Source organism: Danio rerio, chromosome 14 (assembly GCF_052040795.2).
Source record: "Danio rerio strain M-AB ecotype USA chromosome 14, GRCz13ab, whole genome shotgun sequence".
In the NCBI taxonomy this organism is placed as follows: Eukaryota; Metazoa; Chordata; class Actinopteri; order Cypriniformes; family Danionidae; genus Danio; species Danio rerio.
The window spans coordinates 40,552,652-40,572,693 of NC_141034.1; the positions used below are offsets into that span (position 1 = coordinate 40,552,652).

At 35.7% G+C, this 20,042-nt stretch overlaps 1 protein-coding gene across 13 annotated transcripts in view; it reads right to left on the bottom strand.

Annotated features, from left to right (window-relative positions):
* Positions 1-3,094: 3,094 nt before the first annotated feature.
* Positions 3,095-20,042, bottom strand: part of egf (epidermal growth factor) — a 46,075-nt gene continuing 29,127 nt past the window's right edge. For 3 of the 13 annotated variants that reach the window (XR_015506681.1, XR_015506683.1, XM_087280340.1), the window contains exons 14-24: positions 19,108-19,275; positions 18,839-18,982; positions 18,633-18,731; positions 16,736-16,852; positions 13,695-13,820; positions 11,937-12,059; positions 11,545-11,710; positions 11,062-11,226; positions 7,415-7,514; positions 7,237-7,336; positions 4,698-5,928 (exon numbers count right to left, since the gene is read on the bottom strand). Coding sequence is in view for 5 of the 13 variants with exons in the window: in XM_087280340.1 (XP_087136466.1) it covers positions 5,759-5,928; positions 7,237-7,336; positions 7,415-7,514; positions 11,062-11,226; positions 11,545-11,710; positions 11,937-12,059; positions 13,695-13,820; positions 16,736-16,852; positions 18,633-18,731; positions 18,839-18,982; positions 19,108-19,275 (1,478 nt within the window). In the remaining 8 variants the exon portion in view is untranslated. 13 annotated transcript variants of the gene reach the window in all.

Below are 20,042 nucleotides of genomic sequence, written 5' to 3' on the forward strand. Positions count from 1 at the left end.
GAAAAATCATACTCAAGTAAAAGTACCATTACTTGCCTAAAAATGTAGTGCAAGTAGAGTAAAAGTGTCTGTTGTGAATATTACTCAAAAGTATGAGTAAAACGACCTTTCAAAAGAACTCAACATAAGAGTAGTGTGTAGTGAGTATTACGCTTTTAAAAGCTGATCCATTTACATGTAATGTGTCCATGTGTGTGTGTAAACGTAACATTCTGTAGTCTATCGAGCTATTGCCCAGCAGGCACACAACGTCATAAGACATTAGATTAAGGTTGTAATGTCAGGTGACCAAAATTCAATGTCTAGTCAGCGTCTAAGGATGTTATTTTGATGTCCAATAATGACATCAAATGACGTTGATAATTGGTCAAGTGACATGCTTTTACAGGTTATAAACTAAATTTTGCAGTTTGTACTAAATGTTTTGAGAAATGCATTAACTGTTGTGCAAATGTAAAGTGTTGTGAGAAATGCATGAAAGCAACAGAAAAACTGTAATACCTCAAAGTACACAATACCTTTGTACTTAACAAGTACAAAAATGTTCCTCTTAAATTTTTTAGGTATATACTTTTGAGGTACCAATAAGGACTCTTTAAGTACAAACGTGTACCTTTTGAAAAGGTACTACCCCAGTGTCAGCTCGCGTACCTTTATTTCTGAGAGTGTAGAGTGGTGCTGCAATGACATTACCAGAAGAACCAGAAGAACAATTTGCCAATATTCTGAGATATCCTTATGGGGTTTATTAATTTGATTTTTCAGTCTATATCATTATGTTTACCAAAAACATATATATGCATACATATATATATATATATATATATTTTATTTTTTTTCATAAATGAAAAATCTTGAGGGAACCTAAAGCAAATTATCCTGTTGTCATTTATAGACACACTAGAGCATTTCCCATAAGCCATTAAAAAGTTCTAACACAACATGACATCTATCATGAGTCTCCAGTACACTGCAGTGCTTTCTGATCTAACAGCTCTATTAGGAGACTGATGAGCATCCTTGTCGATAGAATTGAGCCTTAAGCGCATGTGCCTGTGCCCAAATTCATGCATTATCCCTTGCTCTAAATCTACTCAAAGCCTAGCAAAGCAGCACAGCTCTGGGCAGGTCACAGGCCACAAGGGCTCTGCGCTGACCTGGAGGATCAACAACAAAGCCTTTGAGTGGGCATCTAATGCCTTATTTAGTCTCCTCATCTGTGCACCTTTTGGAATCTCCACAGACCAACTGCTCTCTGTCTGATGGGAGTGGAAAGTATGGGGGGAAAAACTGAACGCAGAAAGAGAGACACTGATCCGTTGTCACAGGCCAAGCGCAAACACCTTTGTTCACACACTTTTCCTCTTTCCTCTCTCTCTCTGTCGCCTTCTTTCTCTTTCACTCTCAGGTGGATTAGCTCTCTCATCCTTTGATCCCCCCATTTTAATTCTCTACAGCTGAGAGAGGGAGTGTGGCCAGATTGTTTCAGATCCTAATTCACATATTGTCAGTCGGAAAAAGTGTGGAAATGTAGGTTGTTGCAGGACATAATGAAATCAGTGTTAGGAGGAGATATTTCTTACAAAAATAGAAAAAACTGTTTTGCACTAAAAAAAAAAAAAAAAAGAGTTTACTTGTTCAAATTACTTACTTAAAACGAGCTGAAACAACACAATTCTTGAGGTTTTTTTTGGACAACTTAATTGTTTTATGTTTAATCCACTTAAATTTGTAGTATGTTTTATGTTCAATCCACTTAGAAACATTAGAAACAGTGTGTTATGAGATGTTATACAGTTTCAGGTACATTTCATACAATTATTCGATCAGCATTGTTTTTTCTATCATTTTCGTTTGTAGTGGTGACATTTTAAACATAATACTTCATATAAATACCCTAATATATTTATGATTTTAATTAAATAACCAATGTGGGATAATAATTAAGAAAATACCATGTCAGATTGGTGGAATTGTCAGTTATCATTGATGGATAGATGGATGGATGGATAGATGGATACATGCATATATGGATAGATGGATGGATGGATGGATATATAGACAGACAGAGAGACAGATAGACAGACAGAAACAAATAGACATACAGACAGATAATAGATAGACAGACAGACAACTAATGGATGGATGGATGAACGGACAGACGGACGGTTAGGTGGGTGGGTGGATGGATGGTAATATAGATAGATGGATGGACAGACAGACAGACATGTAAAATGTACATCCTTAAGAGTTATAAAATAAAGCTACATAGACTAAATCTGTTCACTGTCCCAACATTTTTTTACAGTAAATTAGCGGTGCAAATAATTATATTGACACAAATATGGCCCAGAAATTATGTGTTGTGACCACTGGAAATTGAAGATGACAAAATGCTTTGACATTAAAAAAAAAAAAAAACGTGTCCAGTCATTTTGGAGTCTCTTGGCTGTTGAGAGACGTATTATCAGAGAAATTGATGTGGGTTCAATTTCATTTTTATTACAGGCTCCATTCCCCCCAGTTTGGAGTGCAACCTGGACTCCAGTGTTCATCGAGTCAGAGAGCAATATATAGATAAGTGGACCCTCTCTAAAAATCAATACATATGTGGGCCAGTGACGGCAAAAATAAAGAGATTAAAAGAGAGAGAGAGTGTGTGTGTGTCTATGTGTATGTGCTTACAAAGTGTGTGGGTTGTTCTTTCTGCAAACAAACAGCTAGCTAACAGTTGACCTTAGTCAAGAGGTCAGATGTTGCTGATAGTAGTCGTTTTTCAGTCTGCTGTAAAATAGAAACATATGAAAGAGCTACTTGTATTTTATTCTTTCTTTAATTGCTTCACTTGTATTCTCATTTTTAAGTGGCTTAGTATACAGTTGTGTAAATGAATACATTTTAAATTTAAAAGACGAGGAAATTAATGCTACAATAAAATTAGTGTCTGCAGTGGGTACGGAAAGTATTCAGACCCCCTTAAAATTTTCACTCTTTGTTATATCGCAGCCATTGGCTAAATTCATTTAAGTTTATTTTTTCCTCATTATTGTACACACAGCACCCCAATATTGACAGAAAAAAAAACACAGAATTCTTGACATTTTTACAGATTTATTAAATAAGAAAAATCACATCAGACCTTTTGCTCACTATTTAGTTGAAGCACCCTTTTGATCTAATACAACCATGGGAAATATGCAACAAGCTTTTCACACCTGGATTTGGGGATCTTCTACGATTTCTCTGTGCAGATCCTCTCCAGATCTGTCAGGTTGAATGGTAAACATTGGTCGACAGCCATTTTTAGGTGTCTCCAGAGATGCTCAATTGGGTTTAAGTCAGGGTTCTGGTAGGGTAATTCAAGAACAGTCACAGAGTTGTTGTGAAGCCACTGCTTTTTAATTTTAGCTGTGTTCTTAGGGTCATTGTCTTGTTGGAAGGTAAACCTTTGGCCCAGTCTGAGGTCCTGAGCACTCTGGAGAAGGATTTCATCCAGGATATCCCTGTACTTAGCCGCATTGATCTTTCTCTTGATTGGAACCAGTTGTCCTGTCCCTTCAGCTAAAAAACACCCCCACAGCATAATGCTGCCACCAACATACTTTACTGTTGGGACTGTATTGGACAGGTGATAAGTAGTGCCTGGTTTTCTCCACACATACAGCTAAGAATTAAGGCCAAAAAGTTCCATCTTGGTCTCATCAGACCAAAAAACTGTATTTTTCGCCATTTTAGCAAACTCCATGTGGGCTTGTGTAGGCCCACTTTGCCATAAAGCCCCAACTGGTGGAAAGCTGCAGTGATGGTTGAATTTCTATAGTTTTCTCCCATCTCTGGAGCTCAGTGATCTTTGGGTTCTTCTTTACCCCTCTCACCCGATAGCTCAGTTTGACCAGACGGCCATCTCTAGGAAAAGTTCTGGTCATCCCAAACATCGTCCATTTAAGGATTATGAAGGTCACTGTGCTCTTAGGAACCTATAGTACTGCAGAATTTTTTGTAACCTTTTCCAGATCTTTGCCTTGCCACAATTCTGTCTCCGAGCCTAATGTGTGCTAGCAGCAGTATCTAATATTGAGAACTAGTATATATTTTAAAAACAATATTTTAAAAAACATAATAACAGCAAATAATAGCCAACAAATAAGCAGTTCTTAAAAGAAAAGATACTAGTAGCTAAAAATAAGTACTAGTAGCATGAAAACAGATACTAATGCAGTTTATAGAGTAAACTTTGGTTTCACTTTATATTAATTCACCCTAACTACTATGTACTTACAACAAAATATAAATACAATGCACTTATTGTGTTCATAATGTATTGCAGAACACTTCGGGTGCTATTGAGGTGGGATATGGGTAGGGTAAGGGACAAGTTTGAGGCATGGGTTTGTTTAAAGATGGGTTAAGGTATAAGAGATGATCAACAGCGCAATTAGAAATATAATTCCAAAAATAATTACAGATGTAATGGCATGCAGGTATTTAATCAAGCATAAGTACAATGTAAAACATGTATTTACACAATAAGTAAATTGTAACAAATTATTAATTTAAGTGTAAGTATTACTTAAGGCCACTTAATATAAAGTGATATGTAAAATTTAAACCGAATATAATCTGCATGCTTTAGTATACAGTTTTTGTTCTTCACAATGCTAGATTTTTGCTATTCCTTTTAAATGAATCTTGGTACATTTAGAGCTTCAGATGATTTTGTTTTATTTTGGCATGTTACAATGTATTCACAGTTTGGTTGTAAATATGGATATCCAACGTCACATCAATGAGAAGAAAAAGCTGAAGAGAATGAAAACAAAACCCATTCAGTCAGATGTTATTTCATCTTGAATAACATGGTCCTTTAGTATCCTCAAAACAGCAGAACTAGGTTAAAACCCTATAATCCCAGCATATACACTGTATGTTAGTAACACTGATATATAGATATGCCCAAATATTGTGTATAATTTATAAGACTTGTGAAACGTTTGACCAAGAAAGCAGAGCGGATTCTGACCTACTAACTTGAATAATTTACGCATGATTCAATCACTAACCTGAGACTTTAATCTGTTTAAATTTCATGTTTTTATATCTGTTTATATATTTTGGATACCGAGACATAAATCTGTTTAATAATGTTTTGATACGTGAGATTTCAGCATTGAATGTGTCTCTTTGTGAATTGATGTCAGCAGGTCCAGATACGCCACTGAAATGTTATTCTCAAACACCTGAAGCAAAATAGGCCAAGTGCATGTTATTTTCTGCTCACAAAGCAGGATGTGTGTCTGATTTTCCTCTTCAGCAGTTTTCCATTACTAAAACAGTGACGGTTTTTCATAACTATAATACAAAAGATTCAATATAAGACCCTACCCAATGTCTCGACACAAAACGAGGCATCTTTACTATTTACAAAGCAACATTTGTGGAGAAAGGCTTTGGATTTTAGATCTAATTATGGCTCAATAGTGAAAAGAAATGGCAATCTTACAAACAAGATTTTCTTTAGATTAAATGAAATAGTCTCAACATATTTTATGGTTTTTACGGATCGCTGCATGGCTCATCTCTTGACTTCCGCAAATATGACGTGACCTACTTTTGTATAAAATCTGCTGACAGATAACCACATCTACTGTATGTGGAATCTTGTAAAAAAAAATGTACGGTAATGTATCGTAACACTGTATGACTTTAATCTTGAACATATTTACATTAGCAGTTCATGGGTCAGACTATTTGTGGTGAATCACTGGGATGATGTCGGACTCTGAGCATCCTCTAAGGAGATTAGATTATCAGTGGTTTTCTCTGTGAGCAGTATTTTGGGAATATCGCAGGATACGGAGCAGATGGCAACAGCCAGGCTACAACCATCTCTTTGTAGCTTCCCAGCCTCTTCTGAAGAAAATCTGTCTCCTGGTTTAAAAAGAAAACAACCACAATATATAAGAATACATTTATTAGATATTAGATATAGAAGAATTAGAATTATTCAAAGAAATAAAAAAAATGAGTCATTGACATGTTTATTTTTTCTTGTATATGTAAACAATATCAAAATTCAAATATTTACTGTATAAATTAGGGCTGCACAATATATTGTTTTAGCACTGATATTCCAATGTGTGAATGCGCAATATACAGACCGCAGGATCTGTAATGTGGAGTCAGGATTATAGTTGACCAGGTACAATTATGGAGTCATTTCAGTGCAACCATAAAAACGTGAAAGTTTATTAGTTGTGTGTGTTTTAAGGCCTGTGACTGTTTAAAGCATTTGGGCACAAGGAATTATTGCATTTTGTAGCTTTAACAAAAACTTAAACAAAAAATAAAAATATTGCAATGCATAAATTCAAATAACCAAAGTAGATTTAGAACACACTTCAAAAATGTTTTAATAAGGTTACTTTGAGTTTTTTAGACATATTTTCTGTTTTAGACATGTTCACTACATTTTTTTAAAATAAAATGCGTTATTTTTTTCCAGTGCCAAAAATGAAACACATGTAGTTAATTAATTTGTTCCATCTGAATAAGCACAAACCATATACTGTATGTACTGTATACAGTAAATATAAACTTAGAAATTATTCTATGAACTATAACAAAAGTGTGGTGCAATCTATGGCTGAAGATCTTGTTTTATTTTATCATGTTTGTATTTACAGTTTGGTTGTAAATATGTATATCCAACATCACTTCAATGAGAAGAAGTTGAGAAGAAGAACAGAATGACCCATTCAGTCAGATGTTATTTCATCATGAACAACATCGTCTTTCAGTGTCCTCAAAACTGCAGAAGTAGGGTAAAACCTATATTAATTTATAAAACAGCACACTCAAAATTCAAATATTTACTGTACATATACAATATATTGGCTTAATATATTAGACCTATATAATTTCATAATTTCCCAATAAAAAAATGGTTAAAAAACAAATATTAAAAAGTTTTTTAGTTATGGTTATTATAATTTTTTTATAGTTTTAATAAGGTTACTTTGAGTTATTTTTTTCCGACATGTTTTCTGTTTTATAACTGTTCACCAGATTTTTTTAATGTTATTTTGTTTTGTGAAGTGCCAAAAATTAAACAAATGTAGTTTATTAATTTGCTTTATCTGAATGAGCACAAAATATACATGTACTGAAATATCAATTTATAAATTATTCTATCAACTGAAACAAACTGTGATGTAATCTATGACTGAAGATTCATACCTGTTTGTGTAGGGCAAGAGGAGCATATTGTTGATGTGGAACACTGTACATGAAGGACCTTATCAGCAGTGCAAGTAGAAGTGTCCAAAACTACATAGACCTGCATACACATAATGTGTCAATGCACAAAATCCCCAACAAAAACAAACAATTAAAAAGTTCCTAGGAATCCTCTTACCTCTGGAGTGGCTGTTGTGGTCTCAGTGAAACTGTCTTCACTCGCACTCATTTCTCCTACACTGTCCTCTGAGGGACACCCTCCAAAATTTCTTTTAGGCCTGATAAACAACAAAACACTCTTATTCACTTTTTTCCAACACCCCATGTTGTTTTACATGAAAAAAAAATAGTTACATTGAGATGGCATTAATCTCCTCAGTTTTTCCATCACATGTCAAAATTCAACCTATTCTAATTAGAAAATTATATTTTGCAGACCATGAATAACCTCAAAAAAATTCAACAGCAACATGTACATGTTGAACTTACTATACTGTACGGAATACAAAGAGAAAATTGGAAAATTGTGTGTTAAAAAGCTAGATCTTCTTGATTTGATATCACAAATACCTTAAGAGTACACTGACAAAAGCTGGTGCTAATATAATTAAATCTCTAAAATATCTTGTTACAGAGCAAAACATGTGGTTTCCTGTTGCCAGTATATATGCAAGTATATATGTTCAGGTCAAGACTTTTGTCTAACATGAGCTCTATAGGCAGATCGAACTTTGTATGCCTGAATTATAACTTTTTTATGAAATGGTGAAAGTTTGTCAGCTACAGATACTGTATGCCCTTTAACGAAATTCTAGATCTTTGTGATTCAACTGATGCCTTTGGATTACACTGACCAAACTTGGTGCTGATATGAATAAATCTCTAGAATCTACACTGCGCTCCATTCGGAAGAGCTCATCCTTATGCCTATGACTCTCCCTTAGAAGGGTTTACCCTGCGGAGTGACAGCTTCAAAGAGATGGAGGGTGTAGGGGTCAAAAAAAGCTTCTCTTTGGAACGCACTTTTTCACCATTTTAGCAAGACGATCATAGAGGTTGCACTGTTTGTGCATTAGTTTATGGCCACAAAACACTAACAATAATATTAATAACAATAACAATGCGGTCACACTAGAGTTTGTGCGTGCGAAAATCTGTTGTACGGTGCTGCGAAAAGGGGCAGGATTAAACAACATGATTAGACGTTAAAAAAGCTAGCTCTGTTGGCGCAATAGCCTAGTGGTTAGAGCGCCGACATGCAGTAGCACTTCAGGGCGTCCCGAGTTCGAGTACCGACTCGAGGACATTTCCCTACCCCCTCTCTCTCTCCAACATTACTTCCTGTCTCAATACTGTCTTATAAGGCAAAAAGGGCAAAAGTAAATCTTAAAAATAAAGCGAGCACTGTAAAATAAATCTGTAATTTTAAGGTTTATTAAACTGTAAAAAAAAATAAAAAATCTGTAATTTTACAGTTTATTCACGGCAGCCGGAAAAAAAGTAAAATAATGGTTGTTTAATTTACAGAAATTTTGAATTTTTCTAAATTTCTGTAATTTAATATCCGTTATTTTATGAATTTAGGTGAATAGAGTAAGCTAAATTGTACTAGGTTGCAACTGGCAGGGCATCCGCTGTCTAAAACATACGCTGGATAAGTTGGCGGTTCATTCCGCTGTGGCGACCCCTGATGAATATAGGGACTAAGGTGAATGAATGAATGAATCCCATACCAAAGAAAAAACATATTTTTTCATATGACAAATCTTTCCATTTTACTGATGAAGCCTTGTGTGCTTGAGTTATGAAGTCTGTAGGTTCAGTGACCTTTGAATGTATTTCCTTTGTTAGTTTCTGAAAGGTTGAATGTCAAACTCATTGAACTGGCTCCTAGGAAATGTATTATATCATATACGTATCATATCTATGTAAATAGTAATCTGAGGTGTTTTGATTTTTTCCCGACAGTCTGCTAACTGACACCGAGGCCAAAACCAATCTCTGCATCCTGTTGAGTGAGAATGAAATCTGGAGACCTGCAGTGAGACATGAAGGTATGATAAGTAGCATTATTACAAACGTGTATTTGATATGTGGGTGTCTCACCCCTACACCTGGGGCAATAATGGGCTTCGGGATAAACCAAACCAGTATCATGTTTGTATGTGTGTGCGGTGACAGCTGATCTAGATTAAAAAAAATTGGAAGAAAAATAAAATGGAAAATGAGTAACCAAGTGAAAAAATGCAATTTTTGACAGAAAAATCGCCACCCATGTAGCTTTTAAATAAGGTTATAGATCGCTGGGTCCATTTTAGGCAGCAGGAATGACCTATTTTGATGTGTAATTGCTGTAGTACAAGCTAAACCAAGCATGTAATTGAAAGCGTGCAATTGCAGCATTGAGGTGCAGAGGCTTGAGGAACCACACATAAGTATGCTGAAGAAAACACAACATCATGGCTCAATGTCACTAAACCCTCCAAACACAGGCATAGAGAATTAGATACTTTACCAGGGCGAGGAAAATGTCACCCAGCTGTTTTGATGTGTGTGTATGTGTGTGTGTGTTTGAAGTCTACTGACACATGCTCAATGGGATGAAATCATCTTTAAATCTTTCACTGGCCTTGGCTCAGGCCTCCTCTCCTAATAAACAATTTAATGCCACTTTTACACGCTGTTCACCCGCTAAAGCAGGGAAATGAACCCAGACCAGCAGCGATCGAACCATTACCGCTCTTGGATGAAATGAAAAAAAGTTGTTTTTGAGCCATTATTTTTGTCACAGTCTCTATTTTCATCTTGTCTCTTGAATCCACTACAAATCAGAGGCACAATTACATCTAAAAATGTGTTAGATGCTCTCGTTTTGAGCTTTTTTCAATTGGATATCTATCTTTCTTTCTATCTATCTATCTATCTATCTATCTATCTATCTATCTATCTATCTATCTATCTATCTATCTATCTATCTATCTATCTATCTATCTATCTATCTATCTATCCATCTATCCTTCCATCTGTCTATCTATCAATCAATCAATCAATCTATCTATCTATCTATCTATCTATCTATCTATCTATCTATCTATCTATCTATCTATCTATCTATCTATCTATCTATCTATCTATCTATCCATCTATCCTTCCATCTGTCTATCAATCAATCTATCTATCTATCTATCTATCTATCTATCTATCTATCTATCTATCTATCTATCTATCTATCTATCTATCTATCTATCTATCTATCTATATATATATCTATCCTTCCATCTGTCTATTAATCAATCAATCAATCAATCAATCAATCAATCTATCTATCTATCTATCTATCTATCTATCTATCTATCTATCTATCTATCTATCTATCTATCTATCTATCTATCTAGCATAAAATATATGCCGGAATAGTTGGCGGTTCATTCCACTGTGGTGACCCCTGACAAATATGGGACTAAGCCTAATGAAAATGAATGAATGAATGAACAAGATTTTGTCAAGCCAAATGTATTATTATTACTGGCCAAACTTGTTTTCTATGTATATGCCTTACTTTATAACTATATAAGATTTAAATTGTGCATCCTTTGCATGACCTTCAATCCAGTTTCATTCAAATTCAGGAATTGAAATGGAATTTAAAATTGAATTGTAATACTTTAGGTGTCAATACTCCTTACTGTTGGTCATGTAGATTACATATTTGTTTGAACATAAAATATTATATATTATTGCAGATCATTCATCTTTCACTCTTAACACCCATTAACAGAAATTATTAGTGTGCTATTAACATATTAGCTTTGCTCTGACTCTCACCTATAGCAGAAGGTGATGCAGGCAGCGATGGAGAGAATGGTGATGAGGAGCACAATACACACGGCTATAACCATATTCCTCCTCTTCTCCTCTTCAGCCTGCTGCAACTCCCACCATTCAAGATCACTGAACTGACAGCGCTCCCCCATGTAACCTAGCACACAGCTGCATCACACACACACAAAGAGAGCATCATTAAATGCAATATTCATCATATCTGTCAGGGGACAAAGAGATCCGAACTGAAGAATAAAATTGCACTGAGGAATATGATTAACGTGTGTCCTTTTTGTCAAGGGCAAACGTTCAACAAAAAGCTAAATGATTCTCAGTACAAGACTGCCATCTACTGCTTATTTCAGAAAGCTGTATTTTCAAAATTGGCTTTAGAGCTTAAGGGAAATAGGGAAAATGCAAAAATAAGGACTATGAGGATCGGTCTGATGTTTCTGCATGACAAAAACTCTAGGGGTAAACACTTGCTTGCAGGCGTAAGACTCCATCTCAGGAAAATAGAAGCAGACTCCATCATACAGACAATACGAGTCGTGTGTAGAGGGGCAGCTCTGCACGCCTTTTTTGTGTTGCAATGTTGAAGTGACATCAGGAGGACTAGCAGTACTCGGCCACAAGGAGGTGCCATTAAACTCTGCTGAAACAGGAAACAGAGCATGAAAATCAGGTCAGTTATGTTGTACCATACAGTACTGCTAAATGTTAGTACATTTACTGTTAGTGTGTTCTTGTTAGTGCATTTAATCTTGCACAAATTCAGATTAGAAGATTGTATCAAGTTTAACCCATAATTACAGATAATGTGAATGCTATAATGGTTATTAAGAAGGTGGTTTTTCAGTTTAATAATTAAATCTTACCTTGACAGCTGAAACCAGTGCCTGTGAAGCCAGATCGGCATCTACATTGATATTCTCCTACGGCATTTAAACATTCAGCGTTTACATCGCAGTCATGCAAATCTAGTCGACACTCATCTATATCTGCAACAATACAAATATACAACATATATTTCATTTTTATTGGATTTATCTTAAACTTTAAATAACTTAATCTAATTTTAAAAATAACTAGTAAAACGAATAAAATTAAAATAAAAGTGCAAAAATAAAGTTGAAATTCAAAACGGACAACAAAAATATGAAAAAGTATAACTAATAATAAAAAACTAAAATTAAAAGCCACAGAAAAACTGTGTAATATTGAGGCATATTAGTACAATTTAAATAAAAATGTTCTATTTCACTATATTTTAAAATGTTGCTTTTTCATAGAAACGAAAACATGTTTTTCAATAAAATAAATGTATTTTTTTTGCAGTGTCAATTAAAAGCAAAAAAAGCAATTAACAGTGCTAGTAGCGATGGGAACTAGGGCTGCACAATACTGTATATCGTTTCAGTCTCAATACCGAAATGTGATCATTCGCAATAGTTACATCACAGCTCGGCAAACAATTTTGTGTTTAATAGACGTCTAACAGACATCTAAATGTAGTCGTCTTGGCTAAAACAAGGCTAAACTTGGGGTGTCAGTAAAAATCCAATAGAAATCTAAGAATAGCCCAATATATCAAATAGACAGATTAGACACTTTATATGTGTAGTCATTCATTTCTGTTTATTTGATGACTAGTCTAGACAGCCCAAATTTAGCCTTGTTTTAGCCAAGACGACGACTATGTTTAGACATCTGTTAGACATCTATTAGACATCTTTTAAAAACAAAAAATGCTTGCTGGGAGGATATGCAGTGTTAAGTCTGGATTGTAATTGAATATTTGCATGTGTTTTTTTAGGTGTGTGATTTGTATGAAGATTTTAAAAGCATTCAGGCATAGGAAATTGTAACATTTGTAACTTGAATAATGATTATAATTATTGAATGGTTTATACAACAAAGACTATGCCATATTTTTGACATTTGATTATTCAATTGCTGTATACCTCAAAATAGTTGTTTATTGTTTATTTGATTTGTACATTTTCCTTTATTGTATTTTTCTATGCCTGTAAATTGTTTATTATGTTTTATACAGATGCACTACCTTACAGAATCTTCCAAATCAGTTTAAAATGATAAATTCTTTCCAAACAGAGATATTTAAGTCATCTGGTGAAATTGTATTCATATTGCAACATTCATTCATTCATTCGTTTTCTTTTCGGGTTAGTCCTTATGAATCAGGGATCACCACAGCGGAATGAACCGCCAACCTATCCAGCATATGTTTTACGCAGCTGATGCCCTTCCAGCAGCAACCCAAGACTGGGAAACATCCATACACTTGCATTCACACTCATACACTACAGCAAGTTTAGCTTATTCACTGTACCTATAGCACAAGTCTTTAGACTGTTGGGGAAACCGGAGCACCCAGAGGAAACCCACGCAAACACGGAAAGAACATGCAATCTCCACACAGAAATGCCAACTGACCCAGCCAGGGCTCAAACCAGTGACCTTATTGCTGTGAGGTGATTGTGCTACCCACTGCGCCACTGTGACGCCACATATATTGCAGAATAACAATATTGCAATGTTCAATCTTTCTAAAACATGCAGCCCTACTAATTAGTTTCGTAAAATAGTGTTTAAATGAATGCGTTTTGTCATACCAACACAGTGATGGCCATCTCCGCTGAATCCATTTTTGCACTGACAGAAATATCCGCCCGCTGTGTTCACACATTCAGCCTCAGAAACACTACAATCTGCCAGGCCTGCTTTGCATTCATCAACGTCTGTGTAAACAAATACACACACACACACACACACACACACACACACACACACACACACACACACACACACGCACATATTGTCAATACTGTATGCACTCATGCAAACAAGCCCAAATTTACATAAAGGCCGATCAATGCATCCAATAACAGGAGCATACTGCACCCACACACATATCAATATCCATACACTCAAATTCAGTTTCACACATACATCAGCAACCAACTGCTTGAGTCTATGTGGAATCAAAACCATCTGACATGTAGTGCAAACACACACAGACATGCACATAAAGGCCTCAAGAGTAAACACTCAAGTCCTCAACACAGATCCATGAGGCCCTCTTGAACACAACCTGTCTGGGATGTCTGGGACCTGCACCAATAACAAGAAGGATGTTGATGCTGATTAGACAGCAGTTCTACCTCTTCATTTGTTTGGCCAGAGGACAAATGGTCCCTTAACTGAGCCTGGTTTCTTTATTTCCATCAGTTTGTGAAGTTTTAGCTACTTGCCACTTTCGCTTTTGGCATTCAGATTTTGAGATCTTTTTTTTTTAGGCCACATTTCACAATAAGGTTTCATTATATCCTGTATTTACTAACATGAACTGAGAACTAAGATTGAACAATATTACAGGATTTATTAATGGTAGTTAATGTTAATTTCAACCTTAAACATCCTGTGAAGTGCTTTGAAATATGCATTTTTATTCAATGTTTGACATAATCTCAACCAAAACACGAAGAGTGGGACATAGTGTAGCTCCTCCCCCTTTTTAAAAACAGCCAATAGCATTTTGTTTTATCACTGCTGTGCAAATGAGAGAGGTTAAGCTCAAGTGCATCAAATGAAAAGCAAATGAGAAGCGTCTTGAAGGGGGCGGGGCATGTCAGACACTAGAGAGCATTTGATTGGTTATGATTTGATGAGAAACTGAAGTATGAGGTGATGTAAATAAAACTGTAGATCCGTTTAGGCAGAAGTGACAAACTTTACATGTTTATATCAGTGTACATCTTCTAAACATGAGTTTTGTCCCTGTTTTGGAGCAGACCAGCTTGTAGATCTCTTAAAAAACTAACAATACTGATGCAAACATCTAAAAAACGTTATTTTAATTTTATGGGACCTTTAATTAATGTATTAATAATATTCAAAGTTGTACTAGTTAACATTAGTTGGTACACTGTGAGTTTTGTTCATTGTTTGTTCATATTAGCAAATACATTAACATTAAGGTCCTGTGAAATTAAAATAAAATATTTTAAATGAAACTTTCAGTCTGGTAGATTTTATTAGGATATCTAGTAGCTAGTTCTGTTAGGAAATCTAATAGCTGGTGTGCTCCAAAACAGTGACAAAATTCACATTTACAAAATATGAAACTGATATAAACATCCACAGTCTGCAGTGTCAGTTCAAGTTGCTTTTCATTTGCTTTTCATTTGATGTGCTTGATCTCAACCACAATTGCTGGCAGAGCTGTGATACAAAAATGAAATGCTATTGGATGTGGAGGAGCTACTTATGTCCCACCCTTTCTCATTTTTCAGTTGAGTCAAACACTGGGTAAAAAAATGCACATTTTAAAGCACTCCACAAAACCTTTAACATTACCAAATGGAACCTCATTGTAAAGTTTTATGTTTTTTTTTTTTTTTTTTCTGGCGGCTGTTCACAATATTTTCAGAAAAAGTAAATGATAAAAGAACATACACAAACTCTATAACAACCTTTGACTTCAGTTAGTATATCCAAAAAATGAGACAAGAAATTTTGACCCTGACTTCGTTCAATGTTAACACTTTTGTACTAGAGATATGCAAATTATATATACAACAGTTCTGTCTGGTTCTCGAATCTGATTGGCTGATAGCCGTAATATATTTAGGTAAGATCTAAAATTACAGATCTAGTTTAAAAGATGCTTGTTCAGCTGTTTAACTGTCAGCTTATGATTTGAATCTAACGCGGAAGAAAGTAATTCCTCATACAAAAGTTGTTTTTGAGACTTTCTGTGTTAGATTTTGTTTTTATATACACAATTATGTCGACAAACTGTTGTATAAATGCAATATCACACTCGTAGCAGTGCGATATGGCTGTATATCGGCACTGGTGGGAGCACTAAGGCATGGCAATGCACGCCTCCCACCAGTGCCGATATACAGCCATATCGCACTGCTATGAGTGTGATATCGCTCATATATATATATATATATATATATATATATATATATATTCTCTAGGTGACTTCTAAAATGACCCTATTTCCAAATAGTGGAGTCTTACTTATACTGTATAATAATGCCTAATATTCATATTTATTGCCTTCCCTAACCTGCTTTCACCAAGTAGGACAGGTTCCAGTATTAACATTTATGTTGTTCCTGGAACAACATTCCAATCAGCCAATCAGAATTAAGGCACATGTTTAGTTGTTAAGTTTAGGCTTAAGTTTAAGTTTATGCACTTCTATATGATTGTTTTCTAACTATTGTTCCCATCTGACTTTTTGGAATAATTTACAGTTATGGTTGGGTTTAGGGGTAGGGAACAGGTATGGATTACATTTTCTAACAAAAATTATGTTCTAGGATCAACATAGGTGTTAATACAGGATCGCAAAATCATGACATGCTTATTGCCTTGATCTCTAAAGTTGTTCTATTTGTTTTTGAGTAGAGCTGCACTTTAGTGAATCACATGACATTCAACAATGACATTCATATTGAACTAAATTATCATTGAACTGAATAGAACAAAACCAGCATTCTGTGGAACTGAGGTGACGTTTACAGTACTGCGTTTTCATAAAACATATATTTTGTTACGATTACGCCAGGCATCTACACTTTAACCTGTGTAAACATGCTATAGAAAGAACATTGGCTTGATGTGACTTGACACTTACCCACACATAACTCCCCATCACCAGTGAAACCCCTCACACATTGACACACAGCCCGGCCCTCCTGCAGAAAACACTGAGCGTTCACAACACAGCTGAGAGAGAAGCAGTCATCCTGATCTGAATGAGACAAAAATCACAATTTAGCATTCTGACACTTCAATATGAACAATTACAGTAATCTGTGGTTAAAAAAGTAACACTTTTAAGTAACACTTAAAAGTACATCTAACTTTAGAGTATGATCTGGCTTTTGGGTTAGGGTTAGTGTAATTTATTGCAACATTACTTATCAGTAGAATGTCTGTTGGTGATGCAGTGATAGCAGATATTAAGTAGACAGTCTACTAATACTTTAAAGAATGCTAGTGGACATGTAGTTGCAAAGCATAGATATATACACTAGATATCGCATAGGGACCCTGAGCATGCGTCAATAGCGCCGCCACATTGGTACAGTGCTCCCAGGACAAATGTCATTCAACCGCACTAGTCAAGACAGTGTTATTACGTGAAGATGCGGGACTTTAGCGCTGTCTACGGGTGTAGTTTTGAGCAAACAAGGAAAACAAAGCACAAAGGCAGAACATTTCATAGGTAATATTAAGTTTTTTCTTTTTTTGTATGTTCTGAACTTTTGTGCTAATCAGGTAACGTTATTGAGGATAACAGTCACTTACTGCATTCACCATACGGCAAAGCAGCTCCAACTCGCACTAAACACTCGGCTTATGCTAGTTTTGTTGAATAAAATCAGCAAACAATGCAAAAGAAATATGACAACGAGATGCTGCGCTGCCAGAAACTTGTATTACTAGCGTTAGTGAAAGAGTTGTTCGGTGGATTCATTCACAAACGAATCGCTCTCTCTCTGTCAGTATGAGAAGTGAAAGCAGGAGAGGAGCTGTGTTTCAGGACACGGATTAGATTAAATTTAACAGGGAGGGTGAATAGTAAATTTCTGTACACACACAAACGCAAGCTTTTTGTCAGGAATGCCCGTGCGGTCACTAATCCATCAATGTAAAAAAGTGATGTAAAATTATAATTTTCGTAATTAGACAAAAAAAATACATACTAACATCCAGGAAAACTCCCGATCACAGATATATGTGTATATGTGTATATCTCTGGCTTTGCATGACTACAGTCCTCCACTGTACCTTGGTCCCGCATTCTTTTCAAAGGAGCGCTACCCTGTAGCAAGATGGCGGCGCTATTGAAGCATTCCGTCCAATAGACAACAATAGGCCAGGCGACATCTAGTGTATATATCTATGGTTGCAAAGCTACTTTTAGCCAACTGATGGTGTAAAGGGACAAAAGGTTTCACCAAAAAATCATAGGATTTCCAATAAGTAAGATGCATGTCGGGCATTATGGATTTTATAATGTAGTATATATGGACATAATTGCAGAATCCAGTTATAAACACTGAATTATATTTCTATATTGCACAATGTAACATAATTTTTACAATTTGGCATTGTATACTGACTGAAACTACAATGTAGTATCAGTGAATTTGAAAAAAAGTTTTCATGTATGCCTATAGCAATTTAAATGTAAATGCACACTATTCTTAAGGAGCGCATTTCTCCCTTTGTAACATCATAATTAAAATGAGAAACAAATATATGGTCTATATCAGGGGTGCTCAATCCTGTTCCTGGAGATTTACCTTCCTGCAGATTTCAGTTGCTACCCATATCAAACACACCTGAACCAATTAATTAGGACCTGAACACTACATGATAATTACAGGCAGGTATGTTTGATATGGGTAGCAACTGAAATCTGCAGGAAAGTAGATCTCCAGGAACAGGATTGAGCACCCCTGGTCTATATGGTCTTTTATCATGTAAATATATGATAAAAAAGATTTCTATAGATGTTGTACCTGAAACCATCTTCTCTGTGTAAAGCATTGCCAGTGGTGTGCTCTCATCATTCAGGGTTTTGTTTCTTAGACCATCATTTGATCCACCTTCACTGGACTCTATGTGGAAAACGCAACTATTTTTAATGAGATGATTTCTGAACTTTTTTGAAGCTTTAATGTGAACAACAGATTTTATACTTTAGTTTCATTCCCACAACACTGACCACTGAATGATGCATTAATCATTCGACATCCCTTGCCATCAGCTGAAAGAACGTGATTGGTGTGACAGGAGCAGTGAGGGAGTCCCAGTCTGCTCGCACACACTTGAGCACATCCTCCATTTCCATCCAGACAAACATCTGCTCCTAAGAGAAAGAAACATGCAGTGCACTGCAGTCAACTCATTCCTGTTGGGTTCTGAGCCTCTTAAGATTGTAAACATTAGAAAACACCAAGACAATAGGATGATAATAGAAAACAGCATCTGTACCTGGTTTGGCAAGAGGATGGACAACAACCAGAGCAGCTGGTTGAATGGAGTCAACAAGTAGACGCTCAGGGTTTTGACCAGATCTCATGTCCAGCCGGAAGATCAGGTGATTCTCCAGATCACTGACCCAGAGCACGTTCTCAAATACTGCGATATCAAATGGACGATCTGAGACAAATTTACAAACGCAGGACATATTACACAGAGTTCATTCATGTAACATTTTCATGCATGCATGCATACGGTATATGTTAGTGTACTGAAATTGTGTATGTGTGTGTTGTTCTGGTATTTATCAAATTGTGGGGAACAAATGTCCCCACCAGTATAGCAATACTAGTGCCATGAGTGAAATTTCTTTCTTTATTTTTTGGTCCCCATAAGTAAAACAGCTTATAATTCATACAGAATAAACTGCAGAATATTTTCTGTGAGAGTTTGTTCAGTTAAAAACTCATTGGACCCTATCATACACCCGGCGCAGTGTGGCGCAAGGCACGGTGCAATAGTCTTTTGGTAGTTTCCCCATGGCGCAAGAGTCGTTTTGAGGCGTTGCGCTACGCTGTTTTAATAGCAAATGCATTAGCGCTCATTTGTGCGCCCATAGGCGTTCTGGTCTAAAAAGGAAGGCGTTCTGAGGCAGACCGCTGGCGCGTTGCTATTTTGAGAAACTATAATAGATTTTTCATTAGACCAAAACAAACCCGGTCTAAACTCCGGCACAGAGTTGCGCCTCGCTTACGCACTGCTTAATACGCACAAGAGAGCAATAGGCAAATATCTTTACATATGAAAAAAATTAAATATTAAGGATATATATAGGATATAATAAGAATAGATATAGGATATAAATATAAAGGATTAAAATATTACAAAACATATTATTTTCTAGCCTACATAAATATGAAAAATCACTGCTTTTATGTCTTCTTCAT